This window comes from Quercus lobata, chromosome 10, assembly GCF_001633185.2.
Source record: "Quercus lobata isolate SW786 chromosome 10, ValleyOak3.0 Primary Assembly, whole genome shotgun sequence".
Lineage (NCBI taxonomy): Eukaryota > Viridiplantae > Streptophyta > Magnoliopsida > Fagales > Fagaceae > Quercus > Quercus lobata.
Genome location: NC_044913.1, coordinates 3,803,242 through 3,821,361, shown reverse-complemented (window position 1 = coordinate 3,821,361; position 18,120 = coordinate 3,803,242). Strand labels below are relative to the sequence as shown.

At 33.2% G+C, this 18,120-nt stretch overlaps 3 protein-coding genes across 4 annotated transcripts; 1 reads left to right on the top strand and 2 right to left on the bottom strand.

Moving 5' to 3' along the window:
• Positions 1-2,326: 2,326 nt before the first annotated feature.
• On the bottom strand, positions 2,327-5,628 carry LOC115964076 (elongation factor 1-delta-like). Its single transcript, XM_031083380.1, has 8 exons — positions 5,521-5,628; positions 4,489-4,593; positions 4,196-4,312; positions 3,899-3,992; positions 3,556-3,679; positions 3,315-3,428; positions 2,754-2,915; positions 2,327-2,568 (listed from the first exon to the last, which is right to left on the bottom strand). Coding segments are annotated over exons 2-8 (699 nt in total). The 5' UTR covers positions 4,575-4,593; positions 5,521-5,628; the 3' UTR covers positions 2,327-2,566.
• A 2,311-nt stretch (positions 5,629-7,939) lies between these two features.
• LOC115966028 (UPF0235 protein At5g63440) lies at positions 7,940-11,809 on the top strand. Of its 2 annotated transcripts, none has more exons than XM_031085360.1 (7): positions 7,940-8,105; positions 8,282-8,388; positions 9,268-9,421; positions 9,612-9,708; positions 10,499-10,587; positions 10,686-10,754; positions 11,518-11,809. In XM_031085360.1, exons 1-7 carry the CDS (start codon positions 8,040-8,042, stop codon positions 11,575-11,577), a joined length of 642 nt encoding a protein of 213 aa, XP_030941220.1. In that variant the 5' UTR covers positions 7,940-8,039; the 3' UTR covers positions 11,578-11,809. The 2 variants fall into 2 exon arrangements, with proteins under 2 accessions (XP_030941220.1, XP_030941219.1); XM_031085359.1 differs by having other exon boundaries at positions 7,948-8,105; positions 8,274-8,388.
• Positions 11,810-12,750: 941 nt separating this feature from the next.
• LOC115965674 (60S ribosomal protein L17-2-like) lies at positions 12,751-16,036 on the bottom strand. The gene is made up of 7 exons (XM_031084954.1): positions 15,932-16,036; positions 15,674-15,710; positions 15,359-15,399; positions 13,710-13,940; positions 13,521-13,623; positions 13,368-13,435; positions 12,751-13,192 (listed from the first exon to the last, which is right to left on the bottom strand). The coding sequence occupies exons 1-7, from the start codon at positions 16,019-16,021 to the stop codon at positions 13,127-13,129; spliced, it is 636 nt and encodes a 211-aa protein (XP_030940814.1). The 5' UTR covers positions 16,022-16,036; the 3' UTR covers positions 12,751-13,126.
• Positions 16,037-18,120: the final 2,084 nt, after the last annotated feature.

Sequence of the window (18,120 nt, the reverse complement as noted above, 5' to 3'; positions counted from 1 at the left end):
TTGATCTAGAAACAATCACTTAACAAAACAATTCAAAATAAAAAAATTAAACTCCAGCCACCAAGAAAAAAATCTCATTTTCTTGACATCCAAATAAAAGCTAAGAAGTGGATTTCAGTTAACTAAACTGTTAGGATCTATTTGGATACAACTTATTTTGCTGAAAATTGAAAACATTGTAGCAAAATAATTTTTAAATGTGTAAAAAATTACTATTCCCTCTGTTTTTTACTGTTCATAAGCCTAAAATCACTAATGATTGAATAAGAGATCTAGGGTTCAATCCCCACACTAAAAACTGATTGGTATCATGATCTATTGATAAATAGCTATCATCAGAAGTGGACGCCATAGATTGAAATTCTCTCAACCAAAAAAAAAAAAAAACTAAGAACCCAAAATAGGCCATTTTATTTTATTTTTCAAAGAGTATAGTGCCTAAAAGTAAAACACACTATAATATACTAATATAATTCAATCTTTATGAAGAAAACAAACAAATTAAAAAAACAAAATAGAAGCTTTGCTGATTTTGAGTTCATCCAAAAATAAAAATAAAAATAAAAAAGTTTATCAAAAAAAGAAGAAGCTTTGTTGTCTAAAGTCTGAATACATTGCCCAGTACAGTGAGATTTCAGATTCATTCATATTAGATGAGAATATAAAAGGGTAAACACTTTTTCAATCTTTCGTGAGAAAGGATTTTCATTGTTGAGTCGAGGGAGCACTTCATGCTAAGGCGGTTGAGGACGCGGTGAATCTCATCGATGGAAATGAGGACATTCTAAATTGGGTCATAGAGCCGGAACGCATTGAGGAGCTTGGAGGCTCCGTCGTATCTGGAGCTAGCAGTTTAGGAGGCTTATCAACCTCTTCCCGATGAAGGCAGCGACTTTCCTCCTCTCTAGAAATGTTTCACACAAATGAAAATGCAAAGAGAAGTGTTATTGCTTTTGGTTTGTTTGTCTTCTGTATAAATGCCAAGATATTGAGATGTTTCCTTGGTGGCTAGCACTTTAATTTTTGGTTGAGTTTCCTTTTTTGCAAGTGTTTGCTTCCAAAGAAAGTGCAAAGAGAAAAGTGTAAAAGAGAAGTTACTTGAGATTTAAACCACGTCAGTCAGTATTTTTCATTCGTAACTTAACAATGTAGACCCTTTTGACACAACACCAAAAAGTTAAGAACTAAATTGACAAATTTGAAATATTAAAGACCAAAACACACTATAATATACTAATATAATTCAATCTTTATGAAGAAAACAAACAAATTAAAAAAACAAAATAGAAGCTTTGCTGATTTTGAGTTCATCCAAAAATAAAAATAAAAATAAAAAAGTTTATCAAAAAAAGAAGAAGCTTTGTTGTCTAAAGTCTGAATACATTGCCCAGTACAGTGAGATTTCAGATTCATTCATATTAGATGAGAATATAAAAGGGTAAACACTTTTTCAATCTTTCGTGAGAAAGGATTTTCATTGTTGAGTCGAGGGAGCACTTCATGCTAAGGCGGTTGAGGACGCGGTGAATCTCATCGATGGAAATGAGGACATTCTAAATTGGGTCATAGAGCCGGAACGCATTGAGGAGCTTGGAGGCTCCGTCGTATCTGGAGCTAGCAGTTTAGGAGGCTTATCAACCTCTTCCCGATGAAGGCAGCGACTTTCCTCCTCTCTAGAAATGTTTCACACAAATGAAAATGCAAAGAGAAGTGTTATTGCTTTTGGTTTGTTTGTCTTCTGTATAAATGCCAAGATATTGAGATGTTTCCTTGGTGGCTAGCACTTTAATTTTTGGTTGAGTTTCCTTTTTTGCAAGTGTTTGCTTCCAAAGAAAGTGCAAAGAGAAAAGTGTAAAAGAGAAGTTACTTGAGATTTAAACCACGTCAGTCAGTATTTTTCATTCGTAACTTAACAATGTAGACCCTTTTGACACAACACCAAAAAGTTAAGAACTAAATTGACAAATTTGAAATATTAAAGACCAAAATAATATATGTTGAAAAGACAAAGGACCAAACATATAATTTACCCTAAGAGTTTTCATAGGAAAAGTTGGAAAATAGAGATGATAAACTGCAAGTTCTTCACGTTTCCACTATGTGAACACAATTTTTTAGCACCTACGTTTTCTATAGAAGGAGAGGGACACTCTTAAAAACTACAAAAATGGCTTGTTGTGATTGGAGTAACATCTCCTTTAAATATGGAAGGTTCACATACCACTTTTATCATGTTGTACCATCACAATAGGCCACGTCAACATCTGAGAAAATGTTATGTCCCTAGACTTATTGGGAAGAGAAACAGGGAGAGGGAGGGGGGCAGTTTATACCTTGTAGAATACAGATACTGCAATGATCAATATAATATTAGTAATAGACACCATTTGCTTCACCGGGACCATAATCCACAACTTAAAACTTAAATTAAATTCCAACAAACAAAATTTGGAATATAAAGATTCAAAATAAAAAATATAAATAACATTAGCCATGCATAAAGGTCTTCAATCCCTGCAAAGACTGCAACATCCCCAGCAACAACACATACAAGCACATCCTCCAATTCTGCAACAAGAATCAGACGTGCCAAACAAGACATCAATATTCCAAAATGAGCAATTAAGCAATACAATATTTCTGTGGTCAAAAGCAGGCAGTGCATACAATGATAGGCTGATCACAAAATAACCCAACAAGTGGCACAAGCATAAATTCATTGGTATAGAAATAATTATTATAACAATACTTACATATTTTGTTGAAGGCTACAATGTCACAGCTCTGGACATATTCATTAATTGGTTCGACTGTAAGATGTTCCTCAATGAGAGTGTCAACAGACACCAAGTCATCCACAATGGTAAGCATTATCGTCATTTTCTTGATACCATACCCAACTGGTACAAGTTTAGCTGTCACAATCAATAAATCAAAGTCAGAACAGAAACAAAAGATATAATTGGTTAGCTACAGTGACAAGACATCAAGGAACAATAACAAAATCAAGAGAAATAGAATGTGTTGCTTCACTGTCAAGATCACAAACGAATAACATAAATAATAAGAGAGAGAGAGAGAGAGAGAAACTATTTCATCATAAACATAAAAACAGGGAAACTTGTAATAAAATTAATGGTAAGAATGACGTGATTATGGAAAATGAAGTTTTTATCAACCATCAGTAAAAAGTTTGATAATTAGTCCTCCCATTAAGATAATTTTTGTAAGAAATGGGAGCAAGACAAAGCCTTTTGCTTGATTACTTTTTAATGTTCAAAATTAACACAAGGAATCACATATAAAAAACATACATGCTCCCCAAAGCAACCCTTCCATCTGAACACTTCTTACTGCTTCCTCAAGCTTTTTCATATCAGTTTCATCATCCCATGGCTTCACATCCAAAAGAACTGATGACTTGCCAGCTGATAACGAAAATCATAATTAAAAAATAGCTCAAGTTAGTGCCAGCGTGAATGAAGATAGGGAGGAAGACACTTCAACATATTTAAAAGCAACATAAGCATCATGAAAATAAGCCAGAAAACTCACACTCTTTCTTTTTGCCAGATGCCTTGACAGCAGCAGCACGTTCCTCAGCAGCCTTCTTCTCCTCTTCGGTCTCTTCACCGAAAAGGTCCACATCATCATCATCATCATCCTCAGCAGCAGCAGCCTGAAAAAAGATATTTTGACAAGTATGAGATCAAACTACTTTAGACAAATCTTGGAAGATGAAAAGAAAATGATTAAGGATAACAAGCACTGGTACAATTGCAAGAAAGCATAAAGGAATAGGATATAAGTATTGACCAAATTGACTCAAAAGAGAATATGATTGAGAGGACGGAAATGTGTGAGTATTAACAGCCAAAAGATGATAGAAGGTACTTGCCTTTGTGTCACCTACAGGAGGGGTTGCAATCGCCTCCTCTTCGATGGGGGCAGCTCCCTCAATAATGACACCACAACCTTCTTCAGAAACACCACTAGAATGGAAAATCAATTGAATGAGAAACAGACATTATGGAAATTACTGCATAAATTAGCCCAAAAAATCCAAGTAATTCAAGACGAATGCAAGGAAACAAGGGACAAGGCAAATACAATGCTGATTTTTTTTTTTTTTTTTTGATAAGTGGTAAATACAATACTGATTTTGAGACAACAATAAACTTATTAATTAACTTACGAGATCCTCAAGAGTGCATCGATGTGATTGTACCACCGAGACACATTAACAAATTCAGCTGATGGAGCCTCGGAGAGTGCTGCATGAACAGTGATATCGTCCTTCGAAGCTTGATAGCTGAAAAGAGCAATAGACATTTTAGAAACTACAAAATAAATCCATAAACCAACCATAATCATCGTCTTTAATTAATCATTCTCAATTAAGAATTGAGAAAACGAGTACAGGAAGAACAGGAAAAACAATGCCAAAAACAAAAGGAAACAAAAGAAAAATGATAGGATGAAACTTACCCTGTAATGTAACTGCGTGTAAGCAGGTAATCGTCAAGCTTCTTCAGGCCAGATGGCGATTTGACATCATAGAATGTGACTGCCATTTTAGCTAAGTATTTGGTTCTACAAGCATATTAAAGGCAGACGACAAAATAAGGGTAAGTGCATATTCACCCTAATGCATCAAACCAAACTTACAGACCAAAAACTAGAAAGTCAAATAAACTAACCCTCCCCACAAAACCAAGCCATCTAACAGAATTCCATAACATATCATAACTCCAAGCAATTGAAGTGTTTATTAACAAGAAAATTTGACAGCCGCAAGCTCACATGCTCCACACAACAAAAATTAGTTAACTGATTATATATAATATAGTTTTATTATACGTAAGTTCTGTTTCCAATAAAGATCCATTTAAACTAAAAGCACATTTGCAATATTTACACACACATATCGAGAGAGAATGATAAAACTTAGTTATAGTTCCTTAAGTGTACTTAAGAATAGGTACCGAAGTTTTGTTATAGATCACATAGTTTTTGATTTGTAAGTTACACATGATAGGTAAGACCCTTTTGAGCTAAAAGTGTATTGGCTATATATATAGACAAGGGTAAATATTAGGTACAGTTCCTAAGGTACTGTGCCTCAGATTACCCAATTGACTTCAATACAAAATTGTTTTTTTTCCTGCAATGACCATGAAGTTGAATTTATTTAATTGCAACACTACAGAATCAAAGAAACTGTACCTGAATTTCACCACATTTATATAAAAATCATTAACCCAACAAATTTTGAATCTGCAAAACTAAATTGAAAGCTAAATTTTGAATCTTTATATCCCCTATGGGCTTTGAAAGTGAGCATTGACGAACACATACAAAAAAAAAAAAAAAACCCATAAACTTACTGATCAAAAAAATTTCAAACAAACACAGCATTTTGATCCCAAAAAAAAAAACCTGACCCATCAAAGTTTATAGGTAGTATATCAGATTTACAATCAACATAAACACAAACACATATATGGGATCTGAGATTACCGGAGATGGAGGAGCTTAGTGCTGTGTGAGAGAGGCGCTGAGAAGATTGAAGAATTTCTAGGGTTTGTAAAGTGCTACAGGAGGGGACGATTTATAGAGTGGTGTTCGACCCGACCCACAATATACGAATCGTTTTAAGGACCTTCGAATATTCCCTTGATTATTTGTGTTTACCCGACCCGACACTAATGGTTGTATGGATTCGAAGTCTTTTTAATGGAGTTGGGCTTGAAACCCGACCCAATTATATATTTAAATTACTCAAATACTTGTAATAATTTGAGTAATGCTACTATATACACACACACAAAAAAAAAAAAAATTTGATAATATTTTTCACACCAATTGATTTTACAAGCTTTTCGGGTTCATCACATAAACCATTTTTTTACTTACTACCTACTACCAATAATCTGCCATATTAGCATGTGTCAAAATTTTGTTTGTCTCAATTTTATGTAATAAATTTATCTTTAAAAAAACTAAGATTTTTATAATAATTAAAAAAAAAATTCATGTGTTTCTCATTCACTCTCTACTAAAAGATTAGGTTTTCTATATAGTGATTTTTGGATCATTTCTTGATTATGTTGTGTTGTTAGAAGACTTAGAAGAAAGGGAGTGGAAGTGATGCCATGTTCAAGAAGGACAAAGTTTATATTTTGAAATTTCCTTTATCCTATAATTTCAAAAACACATTCAAATGACTATTCACATATACTTGTAGGATAAATTTGGTATATTGAGTGGAAATTATATGCAAATATAATATTAATAGATGATATAATTGTCTTTTATATTGTGATTCGTTTGAGTCAAGTATTCACTTGTTATTTAGGTGTGATTTAGCCTAAGCCATTTGGATTGGCTATAATGTGGGCTCATAAGTCATAATATACATGCTTTCCTTCACTAGTAGCGCATATATTTTCAAATTCATTCTAGATCATTCCCTCAAGGTTTTACTTAAATATTGATGGAATAGTTGCTTCGAATTAGTGCTCAAATGGCAGTGACAATTGATACAATTATGACATTTGAGGAATCATGTGCTTCATGACATAGTTAATCAAATTAATTTGCACCTAAGTATCAATAATGTGGGGAGAAGAATCATTGAACACTCCTTAGTTATATAGAATTAAGAAGTTTTCAAAGAGAGAAATTGCTCTCACAAAATAAACCCATTCTCATTGAAGGAGAATATCAAATTTGCATTCAAGCCATCAACAATTATGATAATTTTGCCCACTGGCTTTTGATTATCTACTACGCATAGAGCCGAAATCTTTTTTCTCAAACACTCTGTTTGTTTCAGCAATGATATTTTCTAGTGCTATATTTGTTTTAATAATGATGTTTTCTAAAAATGAGTCATTTTCCAAAATACATTTTCCATAAAACTATCTCATTTTCCTATGTTTGGTAGTAACCTTAAATGAGTTTAAAAAAAAAAAAAAAAATCTCATAACTTCCCATATTTAGCTTTCTGTGAAATAAAGTTGTTTAAAAAAAAAAAATTAGTGGAAAACAATCTCTTAAAATAAACCATACTTTTTATGTTAACTAAAAATAGTTTTCTTTTGACTTATTTATTCTAATGCTATCAAACATTGGAAAAATACAAAAAACTATCTTTACACAATGTTTTCCATCGAAAAAAAACAGAGCATAGAAAATGAGTCATTTTCAAATAAGCATTTTTTATAAAACTCTCTCATTTTCCAATTTTTGGTAACAACTTTAAATTAGTTGAAAAATATTCTCCTAACTTTCCTTATTTAATTTGCTGTAATATAGAGTTGTTTTCTAAAACAATTTAGTGGGGAAAAAAAAAACTCTGAAAATAAGTCATATTTTTTATATTGACCAAATATAGTTTTTCTTTAACTTTTTTTTTTTTATGCTACCAAATACTAGAAAATATGGAAAAACTATCTTTATACCAGATTTTGGACGCATAGATGTTCCTTCTATTGGTGTAAAAAGATAACTCAACCTTGTGGCTCATAATCTGTGTTAATGTGATATTAACAATTTTTTTTTTTTTGTTGTTGTAATAATTCCTCCCTTCTGGTTAATGCTTGGTTTTCTTGGAGGAAAAAATTTGCATTTGTTTTTTTCATTTGGTGTTCGTTTAATGTAATTTTTTTTTTTTTTTTGGGAAACAACACACATAAAAGAGGGAATAGGGTTCTAAGTTCTAAAAGACTCATTATCAAAAAAAAAAAAAAAAAAAAAAAAAAAGTTCTAAAAGGACTCTATTATAAAAAAGCCATGCTTGACAAGAAAAACACAAAAACAAAAATAAAAGATTTATTAAACAACATCTCTCTTCTCACATAGAAACGACGTCGTATTTCTGTGAGTGAACACTGCTACGAGTGCGAGACATAAAAGAAATAAATTATATACTACTACACAGTGCACAGAGAGATCAGATAAGGAAGAAGAATTCAGATTGGAAAGAATGCCAAAGAGAACAACCCACACGTACTCAAGCGAGGACGCAGCACCAGATGGACCTGACTCCGATCTCTTCGTCTATTACTGCAAGCACTGTGCCTCTCATGTCCTCATCACAGGTTCTCCTCTCTCTCTCTCTCTCTCTCTCTCTCTCTCTCTCTCTAAAACCCTCTTTTTATAGTTTTAAATTTCATCAATTTACCATGTAATACTTTCTTCACCATACAATAAAAGAAGCTTTAAAGCTTTAACTTTGAATATTATTGCTAAAGTATGTTTTTTATAAGATACCCAGTTGCAGAAAATGCCCAAAAGGAAGACAGACAAAGCGTATGTGTTGGACAAGACAAAGCATCTTGCTAGGTTGAACATCAATGATGCTGGAAAAGTTCTCTTGAAGCGGTAATTGAATCATCTATATAGGATTTTAGTGTACCCTTTATGTTGTTTTGAACATATCAAGTATTAGTCCTAAACTTTAATGTTAGTTAAACTTTGTTCCTGGGGTGAATGCCACTGGATTGCTATTGGATATGGCGGGTGGGGTCAGTTGCTTGGTTTTAATGGCTAGAGGCAAGTCCAAAGGACTCTTCTTTAAAAATGTTCCCTATGTTGCCAAGAGCCCTATAGCTCAACTGGCACCTCCTAACGTTTCCAATAGAGATGCTTAGGTTCAAATCCCCCTTCTCTTATTGTAACCATTGATTTATCTACAAAAACAAAAACAAAAAAGTTCTTGACTTAAAAAAAAAACGCGGTTAATTTTTGGCCAAATGTTCCTTTAGACTGAGATATCTGATCACTATCTTATAAGGACAAAACTTATGTAGGTTCCCCTATGTGGCTACTTAACTTAAAAAATACACTTTCATCCATGAAAAAAAAGCCACATGGCAAAATCTTTAAGAGAGGAACCTAAGATACAGCGTCTAAGTACTGTATCTAAGTCTTGCTCATCTTATAATACACTATCTTATAATTAGAAATGCTATGTATAAAGTAAATAGGATTGACTTGCAGTTATTGTACAACTGCCCATTGGTATGGTCTCTAACAACATGTGCCAAACCATAAGGTTGGAATGGAAATGAGTGTGTATAGGATTTTCTTTTCATTTAACTCATGTTTCTAAATTTTCTTGTGATAGTTCCTTTTGTCTTGAGCTTGTCTATTGAACATTTTGTGTTATTGAATCAATTGAGCATATATAATTAGCGGTTTTTTGGAGTTATAAGTATATATGCATTAGTACATATGTCATTGTGGATCTTTCTAATCCAGGGGTGAAGGGAAATTGGAGAAGCAATTCCGTATGAACTGTATGGGTTGTGGGCTCTTTGTCTGCTACCGCTCAGAAGAAGATTTGGAAGTTGCTTCTTTCATCTATGTTGTTGATGGTGCCCTTAGCACAGTTGCTGCTGAAACAAACCCACAGGTATAAGAAACAGTAGTATATAGGCTTTTTATCAGCCATCGTCTATAGGCTCAAATTTATAAAATAATTGAACTCTAGACCATTTCTTTGAGAATATGTAATTATGACAAGAAAAGGGATTTCCCTCTCTCTCTCTCTCTCAAGTTTTAACTCTAAAAGTTTAACATTCACTTTTTGGTATTTGCTGTAGGATGCTCCTGTTCCACCTTGTATATCACAGTTAGAAGGAGGACTCGTTCAAGTTGCTATAGAAGTTGAAGATCGTGCCCAACGCTCAGCAATCACAAGTAACATGAATTTATATTATTAACATGCATTGCTTCTGGAGCACAAAGTTAAATAGAGTTATTTATTATTAAAAAAAATAGAGTTGATCTGTTTTGAAGGAAAAACTCGTTCATACTTCTTGCATACAAGTGTTCAATCAAATCATCTAGTTGCTGATAAATAAGAACTAATATTGTGCATGCAGTTTCTAAAATTTTAATTTCTTCATTCAATTCATGAGAATTATATTTCAATGAGTGCCTTCTGGTATGGACACACCTTGGGTTTAATACCTTAATAATATTTCTCACAAAATCAACTTGCAAGAATGATCTTTTATTGAAGTTGAAACTGAAGAAAAGACAGTGATGTAGAGACTCTTTGTTGGACACTTGTCTGCACCAAGCATCATGGCTGGGCTTTTATCTAAAACTTCGAGGCCTTGATAAACATTTTTGACTGTTTGGTGTGACAACTTATCAACAGATGTGTTTTGCCTAATCAGGCACAAACTATACATACCTCCATTTTAGTGTTTCTGTGTTAAGTATGCTTGTACATGTACATGTTTATGTTTTACCTTTGTTCTATATTCATATATATATATATATATATATACACATATATATACAAGTAATAGAAAGAACACCATAATTGTCTTTTCTGTCAGCAAGTGTATCAGCAACTTAGTCTTGTGTTACCTCTTGCATATCTTACCCACTGACGTCTGCAATAAATCTGAAGGATTTGCCTAATTTATGAAAGAAATAATGTATTGCTCTAACATGTAATTCTCATTCTTCATGCCAGGAGTGAATGCTGATGATGTTCGTGTTACCGTAGCTGCACCTGCAGCCCGTGGGGAAGCAAATAATGAACTTTTGGAATTCATGGGCAAAGTATGAGCTGTTTTCAACTTAGGCAGTTGAACTTGATCCTTATTTTAATACTATTTTAAATGTCATGTTAATCCTAAACACGTTTGCTTTTGACCTAGGTGTTCGGTCTGAGATTAAGCCAGATGACTCTCCAACGAGGGTGGAATAACAAATCTAAACTCCTTGTGGTGAGTTAAATCATTTTTCTCTATTGTTTAGGGTGTGGGTCTGTATGCTCATGTGTTAATGTGCTCATATGCTGTTTTGGGATTTCTAGAGACCAAATAATTTATTTTTCTTATTTTACTTTCACATGGCAATATGTTAACATCTTCATACTAAATTAATGTCCTACTTTTCAAGATAACCCTGGTCCACAAGCACCCCTATCCTACATACAGTTTGTGCCCCCACCCCAGCCCACCCCCACTCTCCTGAGTTTGTATTTCAAGTTTTTCTGCTTCTAATTCAAGTAGTAAATTCTAATATTCAAGGAAAAATGTGATAGATTGGCCTTTTTAACCTCCTCTTTTTTCTCTTTTTCCTTTTTTTTCGGATTGTTTTTTTACCCATACCAAATTAACCAAATGTTTTATAATTAACTGAAGTGCATTTATTTAGAAAGCAGCATAGGTGACAATGACGTGCAGTAGATGTTTATTATAGCCACTTCTTAACTACTTGTATGGTTATACGATGTAGACATATTACAACTAAAACTGTCTTATTCTGGGATGTATGCCCTCAATGACCATTTCATGCCAGTACTAGTTTAGACTTAGAAAAGGCTGCAATAGTTGATTTGTTTTAAGTTTCTGTATCTTAACACCTCCCCTCCCCCCGCTTTTGTGTATATCTTGCAATAGGTCACATTTCAAGTAAAACCATATGTTTAAGGTTCTTATCTCAGATGTTGAACCAAGTTCATTAACTTATGAAAAATTGTATCAGGTGGAAGATTTGTCTGCTAGACAGGTATATGAAAAACTTCTGGAAGCTGTGCAACCTTGAAGCTCCTTTTGGATGCATATTGGGTTTGAGTCTTGCAACATTCTTTGTTGCATGGGCAAGTTTTGAGCATGTGTTGTAATTCAACTATACAACGTTGTTATTCAGCTTCATTCAGTTTTAATGATTTTCACTATCCATGTAGGCTTACGATCAAATTAAGTTTTTATGTTTCTTTTACCCCCAAAATGGTGTAGATTTATGAAGGTAACTATCCCACTAAAATTCAACATCACCCAATTATAATTTATAAATAAGATTGTCAAATACTACGTTAAAAATAAGTAGTTATTGATTGTTTGGATCAGCTATTTCAAGCAAAATACCAAAGACGTCTATATTTAAAGTTCATTGATTTATAAGCGATATGATCTATATGTTGTCACATTGCTATGCAAAAATGGATGAAACTATCAGACCGTATTGTCTCCCAGATGATTAGCCATCTTTATTCATTATATCAGGACACTGAATCTGTTTTGCAACTTGAATTTTTGAAATCAATTCCATTGAGTAATGTTAACCAAAGGTTTTTGATTAAATTCATTTCTTGCAACTGCTTGGGACAATGAACCAAGGTTCAATGTTGCAGGACTTGCCTTCTCAAGTTTCCACATTTAGCTGTTATAAAGAATCTAAAGCTCCCTTCTTAAATGGGTAGTTTGTATGGAGAGATTTAAAGTTCATTGATTTATAAGTGATTTGATCTCTCTCTCTCTCTATATATATATATATATATATATTTTTTTTTTTTTTGATAAACAAGTGATTTGATCTATATATTGTCACATTGCTATGCAAAACTGGATGAAACAATCAAACCGTATTTTCTCTACCAGATGATTTGCCATCTTTATTCATTACATCAGGACACTGAATCTGTTTTGCAACTTGAATTTTTGAAATCAATTCTTTTGAGTAATGTTAACCAAAGGTTTTTGATTAAATTCATTTCTAGCAACTGCTTGGTACAATGAACTAAGGTTCAATATTGCAGGACTCGCCTTCACAAGTTTCCACATTTAGCTTTAGTAAAGAATCTAAAGATCCCTTCTTGAATGGCTAGTTTGTATGGAGACATTGATCAATGGCCCTATAAATTGTCTTGCCAAACAGCTACCTTATCTTTACAACCAATTATTGGTCAAAAGCCCCAACTTTTTAACACCATGGATATCTAGAATAACAATAATTATCTCATACATTAAATACATGTAGAGTGCGGGTTCTACAATTATGAGACCCACATGCTTTGAAATAGCTTCTGCTGGCATTACCAAATGAACCTTACTAATTTGGCTTGAATTTGAACTCTAAAAACATTCAGACAGCTCAGCCAGTAACCAGTAGAGGATCAAAACAGTTCAAGCATTCATGATAAACGGGACAAAGACAATTTCAACTGGTTTGAAATAAGCTCCAACACACAATACAAATATCTCCGAAGAGACTCTGAAAATTTAACACTTTCTGAAAGAAGGCAGACAAAAAGGTTCTAATGTTACTGTAGTCAACCAAGAAAAAGACTGCTGACAGACTACAGCTCTGCATCTCAAGAAGAAGCACCACTACGTAATGCTCTAGCCTTCGGTTTCTTAGAAGCCAACTGAGTCTCAGTCTGCAAAATCATTGCAATAAAGAAAATTATGTCATACAGATGCAACACAATATTAAAAAATAAATAAATAAACTACACAAGCAAGTTTTCACAAATACAAAGAGAACAAGCACATTAAATTGGTTTCATTCATCAAGAACTGAAGGAAAAAAGAAAGTAAATCATATAGAATTACCTCCTTCTTAACAGGTTCTTCCTTTTCAGATAAAGTCAACTCAATATGGCATGGAGATGACATGTAAGCTGCGAGCCAGATTTAGAAGTAATTATCAAGTTGACATACTTTAATAGAGAAAAGATACACAACTCAGTGGACAAAAATACTCACGGTTGATTCGTCCATGAGCACGGTATGTCCGACGCCTTTGCTTTTGGGCTTGATTTACCTGGATGTGAGATATGAAAAGCGAATCCACATCCAAACCTTTCACCTATAGAATAGTTGATAATATGCAAATGTCATTACCCAACAGAAACAGAACCAGGATAGGAAAATTTGCTGCTAAAAAATACAAACCTCAGCATTACTCTCAGCATTCTTAAGTAAATCCAGAATAAACTGTGCAGATTTAACAGGCCAGCGTCCTTGTCCATTTGAATGGCGATTCTTAGCTTGTGCAGTTCGCCCAACTCCTCTACAAAACCGCCGGAAGGGAATGGCTTGCTTGTGGGCCAAAACATCCTCCAAATATCTTTTGGCCTTGGTCAAATGCAACTTTCTAATTGCAAAGGCTGTCTCCCTCGTATTCTGAACATCAAGAGAGGAAATGAATCCAATTACATAAACATTAAAAAAACACTAATGATCCACAAAGAAAACAGAATATTATGCAAAGAGGGTACCCCGTACCTGAAAATGGAATTATATGAATTATAGTTTGCACATATAAACATGTTGATGTTAAAACTTCTAAAGGTAAAAAATGCATTACAATGAAGAACATACATTGATACACTTTATCTCAACTTCGAAGTCAACTACATTAATGACTACCTATCATGTCTGAAAGTTAAGGCCTGTATCATGTACCAAAACCATTGACACAACAGTTTCTTTGTGTGAGCATAATTAAGAAAACAGTCAAGAATTGAAAAAGAAAGGTATGACAACAGTGCATAAAAATTATAAACAAGTGTTATGCTAGACATATTTCTCTATAATGTCTCAAAGAGGAAGGAAGATAACCATTCAAAAAACCTTTGAGAAAATGAATGAACAAGATTCTAGATAGGTAATGGAGAGTTGCTCATCTCATCAACAAAAAGAGCCATTTTACCTTTCCATATCATCAAAATGAATAATTAAGAGATAAAGAAAAGCATTAGCACAAAAGGTTCTAATGAAAAACGTTATTTCTGGTCCATGATGCTATGTCAGTTTTCACATTTACATCTCCTTTTCTCATTTGGCTCTCCCCTTTGTGTCCTAGTTTTTAAAATGAACAGATGACATCTCCCCTTCTTTTCCTGGATGTTACTCCGTTTTATTATGAAAATATTCTTTTTTGCATAGGGGGAAAAGCAAGATATATTTGAGCTAAGATTCACAGAAACATTTCTCACCACTTTTTCCACTAGACAAGAAAATGGAATGAGAGCCTCTAAAATCAACTCCAAGAATTTACTATTTTGGCTAACTACAGAATCGGAAGGAGTACAACATATATTGCTAAACTTTTTAGAAAACTCAGACCTTTACCCAACAACCATGCAAGTAGGTTTCCTAAAGTTTAGGAAGAACCCTTAATGAAGGGCAATAGGTCCCTGTCTTTTGCCAGCAGTTTAAACAAAGAAAAGAGACAAAATGATGTTAGGCCACATCTTATAAATGTTAGGATTTTAATAATTTTTTCTATCCAAACAATGCTAGTGACGTGTGCTAATACATGATAATTTATTTTGAATGAAGGTCACAAGGCAAAGCGATTATGATAATACCATCTAACCTACTTCAAATAACCTATGGGTTAAGCCACATGGCACCGCAGCCTATGGGGCAACAGGTTCAAGTTCCACAGCAAAAATGATGAAAGATGATCATAATTTCCATAAATTGAAATAACAAATCAAGCAAAGGTATAATTAAACAAACATATACAACACAAGCACTTACAACAGACTCCACACAATCAAAAGAGAAATTTAACGAAGTTGACCAAAGGGTACCTTGAAATGAACTCGGAGATCAGAACCCCTGGCCTTGCAGGCTGAAAAATGGTCAGACAAATAACAATGTCAAATTTCTATTATATTAAGATTAGTTGCAGAGATTCATCACCCCAAAAATTCAAATCTCATATTTTATATTTATGTTTAGCAAACACACTTTTTTATCTAGTACAAGGTAAAAATGGAAAATCTATAATCAAAATATAATCTTTCTGCATCATCCTAAATTTTCTCAGCTACCAAACAAATACCCCAATAAGATCCAATGAAATTGTAGTAAAAAAGTGCAAAAAAAGCTAAAAATTCACATACACTTGGTGGGGTTGTCTGGCTCCTTCGAGTACTTCACCTGAAAAGTCAAAATAACACATCCCATTAGAAACCAAAATATAAAACGAAAACACTTAAATAGCAAAGCTTTGCGAGTTATGGTTATAAATTTTTTTTTTTTGGAAGTATTTCCAAAATGCTTATGAGAAGCAAATTTTACTTCAAAAAACAAGAAAAGCACTTTCCAAATGCCAAACCAAGCAAAACCCAGATCGATTTTAGCTGAGAAACTAAACTCACCATGGTTGCTGGCTCTGTTGAATGCTGTCTTTCCCAAAATCCCAGCCAAAGAGAAAATGCGGTAAGGCGCTCAGAGATATAAGAGAGCATATGAAACCCTAGGGTTTACGTGTTTAGATTTTGTTTGGGCTTGAGTCAGCCCAATATTGTTTTTGGTATGGGCCTCTTTCAGTGCCATGTTAATGTACCTGGGTCATGGGCTGTCTTTCTATTTATTTCGGCTTTATTTATTTACTATTATTATTATTTATTTTGGAGAGGATTTACCCATCTAATCTTTTTGTGACCATTGGTGGATTCACAGGTTGGTAGAGGCTTACTCTAATCTCTATACACATGTTACGCAACATACTTTTTTTTTTTTTTTTTAATATGGTGACAACTAACGGGTAGTAATGAAGTTGAATTATGGGTTTCTTGTTTTTGTCTAAGGATATGAAAAAACTATGTTAAACGAGAGCGGTAGAATGAAAATAGGGTAAACTGAAGATATTTCATAATTTATAATAAGATAATATGATGGTTCGTTCTCATTAACCTTGGGTTAATCAGGCCCAAACCTCCAATTTATTTGTATCTTAGATTGTGATTTTCCCACAATGGGAGGTCCAATGATCAATTGATGGTGTCATTGGTGATCTTATGGTGGTGTTTCAATACTAGACTGCCTTAGATTCAGCCCAACCATGGATGTTGCCAAATAGTCGAGCTACCTTTCTTTAAGTCCGAGTAGGACTTTCTTCTCTCCAAACAGAGTTCTCACTTTTCTGTAATGTTTCTCTCAGTAGATTTTTTGTTCCAACCCCTTACCTTTCCTACTTTCTCCCTATTTATACTCTTCTTTAAGTGGGGCGTCATAATTAGTGGACCCCACTATTTCGGTAGTATGAGTGGTTTCTTCAATCTAGGCCACTATTTGCTAGTGTCAAATCTTGTGTTAGGGAGATGACCCACCCTCTAGTTGAAATGACCTTCTAGTGACTTGTGTCTAACATTATACTTATGCTCGGTAGGAAACTCTCCCAATGCATTATTTAGGATCCTCAACTACATGAATTCGTGGAGGTATGAGCTGATAAGTTTTTATTCTCAGCTCTTTTCCTTTTAGTTTTCGACTGTATGGGCCATAACAAGGCCGAAGTTATCATGAACATGGGCTCGCAAACCACTTCGGGAAGCAGCCTCAAAACTTTTGAGATTTTTTTTTTTTTTTTTTTTTTTTTTTTTTTTTTTTTTTTTTTTTTTTCTGAATGGAATAAAAAATAGAAAATCAGGTAATAAAATGACAAACTGAGAAAATAAGGGAAAATTTAGCTGCATTCAAGTTAAGAAGCCCACCTCTTTTGGTCAGGGGTGGCGCTACCTTATGGCCAAGGTGGTCCTAGGACCACCCTGACCTGAAAATAAAATAAAATAAAAAAATAATTTATACATAATAATTTAAAATATTATATTTATCTACCTTTAAAAAGGATTTTGGGAACACCCTTTAATTTTTTTTTTATACTAATAAAATTAAATTTTGGTCCATAATTTGAGCAACTTAACAATATATTAGGGTCTTTCAAGCAAAAAGAACCACATGCTTTTATATTTTTTTAAGCCTATATTACGACATTTTAGTTTTTGCTTTACCTGACACACTGTCATTATACGACTACTTTTCCTCAAAAATATTATAATATATATTATACAACTAATTGGTTAAAGTCACATAAATTTAACTTTTTTCATTGTACAACTTCTTTTCTTTTTTCTTTTTCTAATGATTTTGATTAGAAAAAAAAATAGTAGTATTAGTTAATTAAGTGAATAAACTTAAAAAGTTACTTAATTTTTATATAACATAAATTAATTCATTATATATATAAAATAAACTTTTTATTTTTATGATTATAATTAAACATGTGATTGTCTATTCTAAGGAAATTCATTATATATAAAATAAGCCTAGTGAACCCCTATTTTTTTAACCCAAAAAAAAAAAAGAAAAGAAAAATATTGTCCATTATAAGGAAATTTGATTAAATTTACATGAAAAGTGTCACTAAATATTATGTTTCTACATTTTGCTACCATATTATTAGTAATAAACTTATTATATTTTTATTTATATAACTTAAAATTTTATTAATTATATTATTTATGACGTCACTGGTTCGACCATCAGTCAAATCTCGGTCCGATCA

What these genes read in the sequence shown, in the direction of transcription:
- LOC115965674 (XM_031084954.1), bottom strand. Translation starts at nt 16,021, where the DNA reads ATGCTCTCTTATATCTCTGAGCGCCTTACCGCATTTTCTCTTTGGCTG. An exon ending in GCCAGACAACCCCACCAAGT is followed by an intron (nt 15,400 to 15,673) that starts GTATGTGAATTT and finishes ACCATTTTTCAG; the next exon opens with CCTGCAAGGCCAGGGGTTCT. An exon ending in ATCTCCGAGTTCATTTCAAG is followed by an intron (nt 13,941 to 15,358) that starts GTACCCTTTGGT and finishes CTTGATGTTCAG; the next exon opens with AATACGAGGGAGACAGCCTT.
- LOC115964076 (XM_031083380.1), bottom strand. Translation starts at nt 4,574, where the DNA reads ATGGCAGTCACATTCTATGATGTCAAATCGCCATCTGGCCTGAAGAAG. An exon ending in ATCTGGCAAAAAGAAAGAGT is followed by an intron (nt 3,429 to 3,555) that starts GTGAGTTTTCTG and finishes TTTCGTTATCAG; the next exon opens with CTGGCAAGTCATCAGTTCTT. An exon ending in AGGGTTGCTTTGGGGAGCAT is followed by an intron (nt 2,916 to 3,314) that starts GTATGTTTTTTA and finishes TGATTGTGACAG; the next exon opens with CTAAACTTGTACCAGTTGGG.
- LOC115966028 (XM_031085359.1), top strand. Translation starts at nt 7,991, where the DNA reads ATGCCAAAGAGAACAACCCACACGTACTCAAGCGAGGACGCAGCACCA. An exon ending in CTCTCATGTCCTCATCACAG is followed by an intron (nt 8,106 to 8,273) that starts GTTCTCCTCTCT and finishes GTTTTTTATAAG; the next exon opens with ATACCCAGTTGCAGAAAATG. An exon ending in GGAAAAGTTCTCTTGAAGCG is followed by an intron (nt 8,389 to 9,267) that starts GTAATTGAATCA and finishes TTTCTAATCCAG; the next exon opens with GGGTGAAGGGAAATTGGAGA.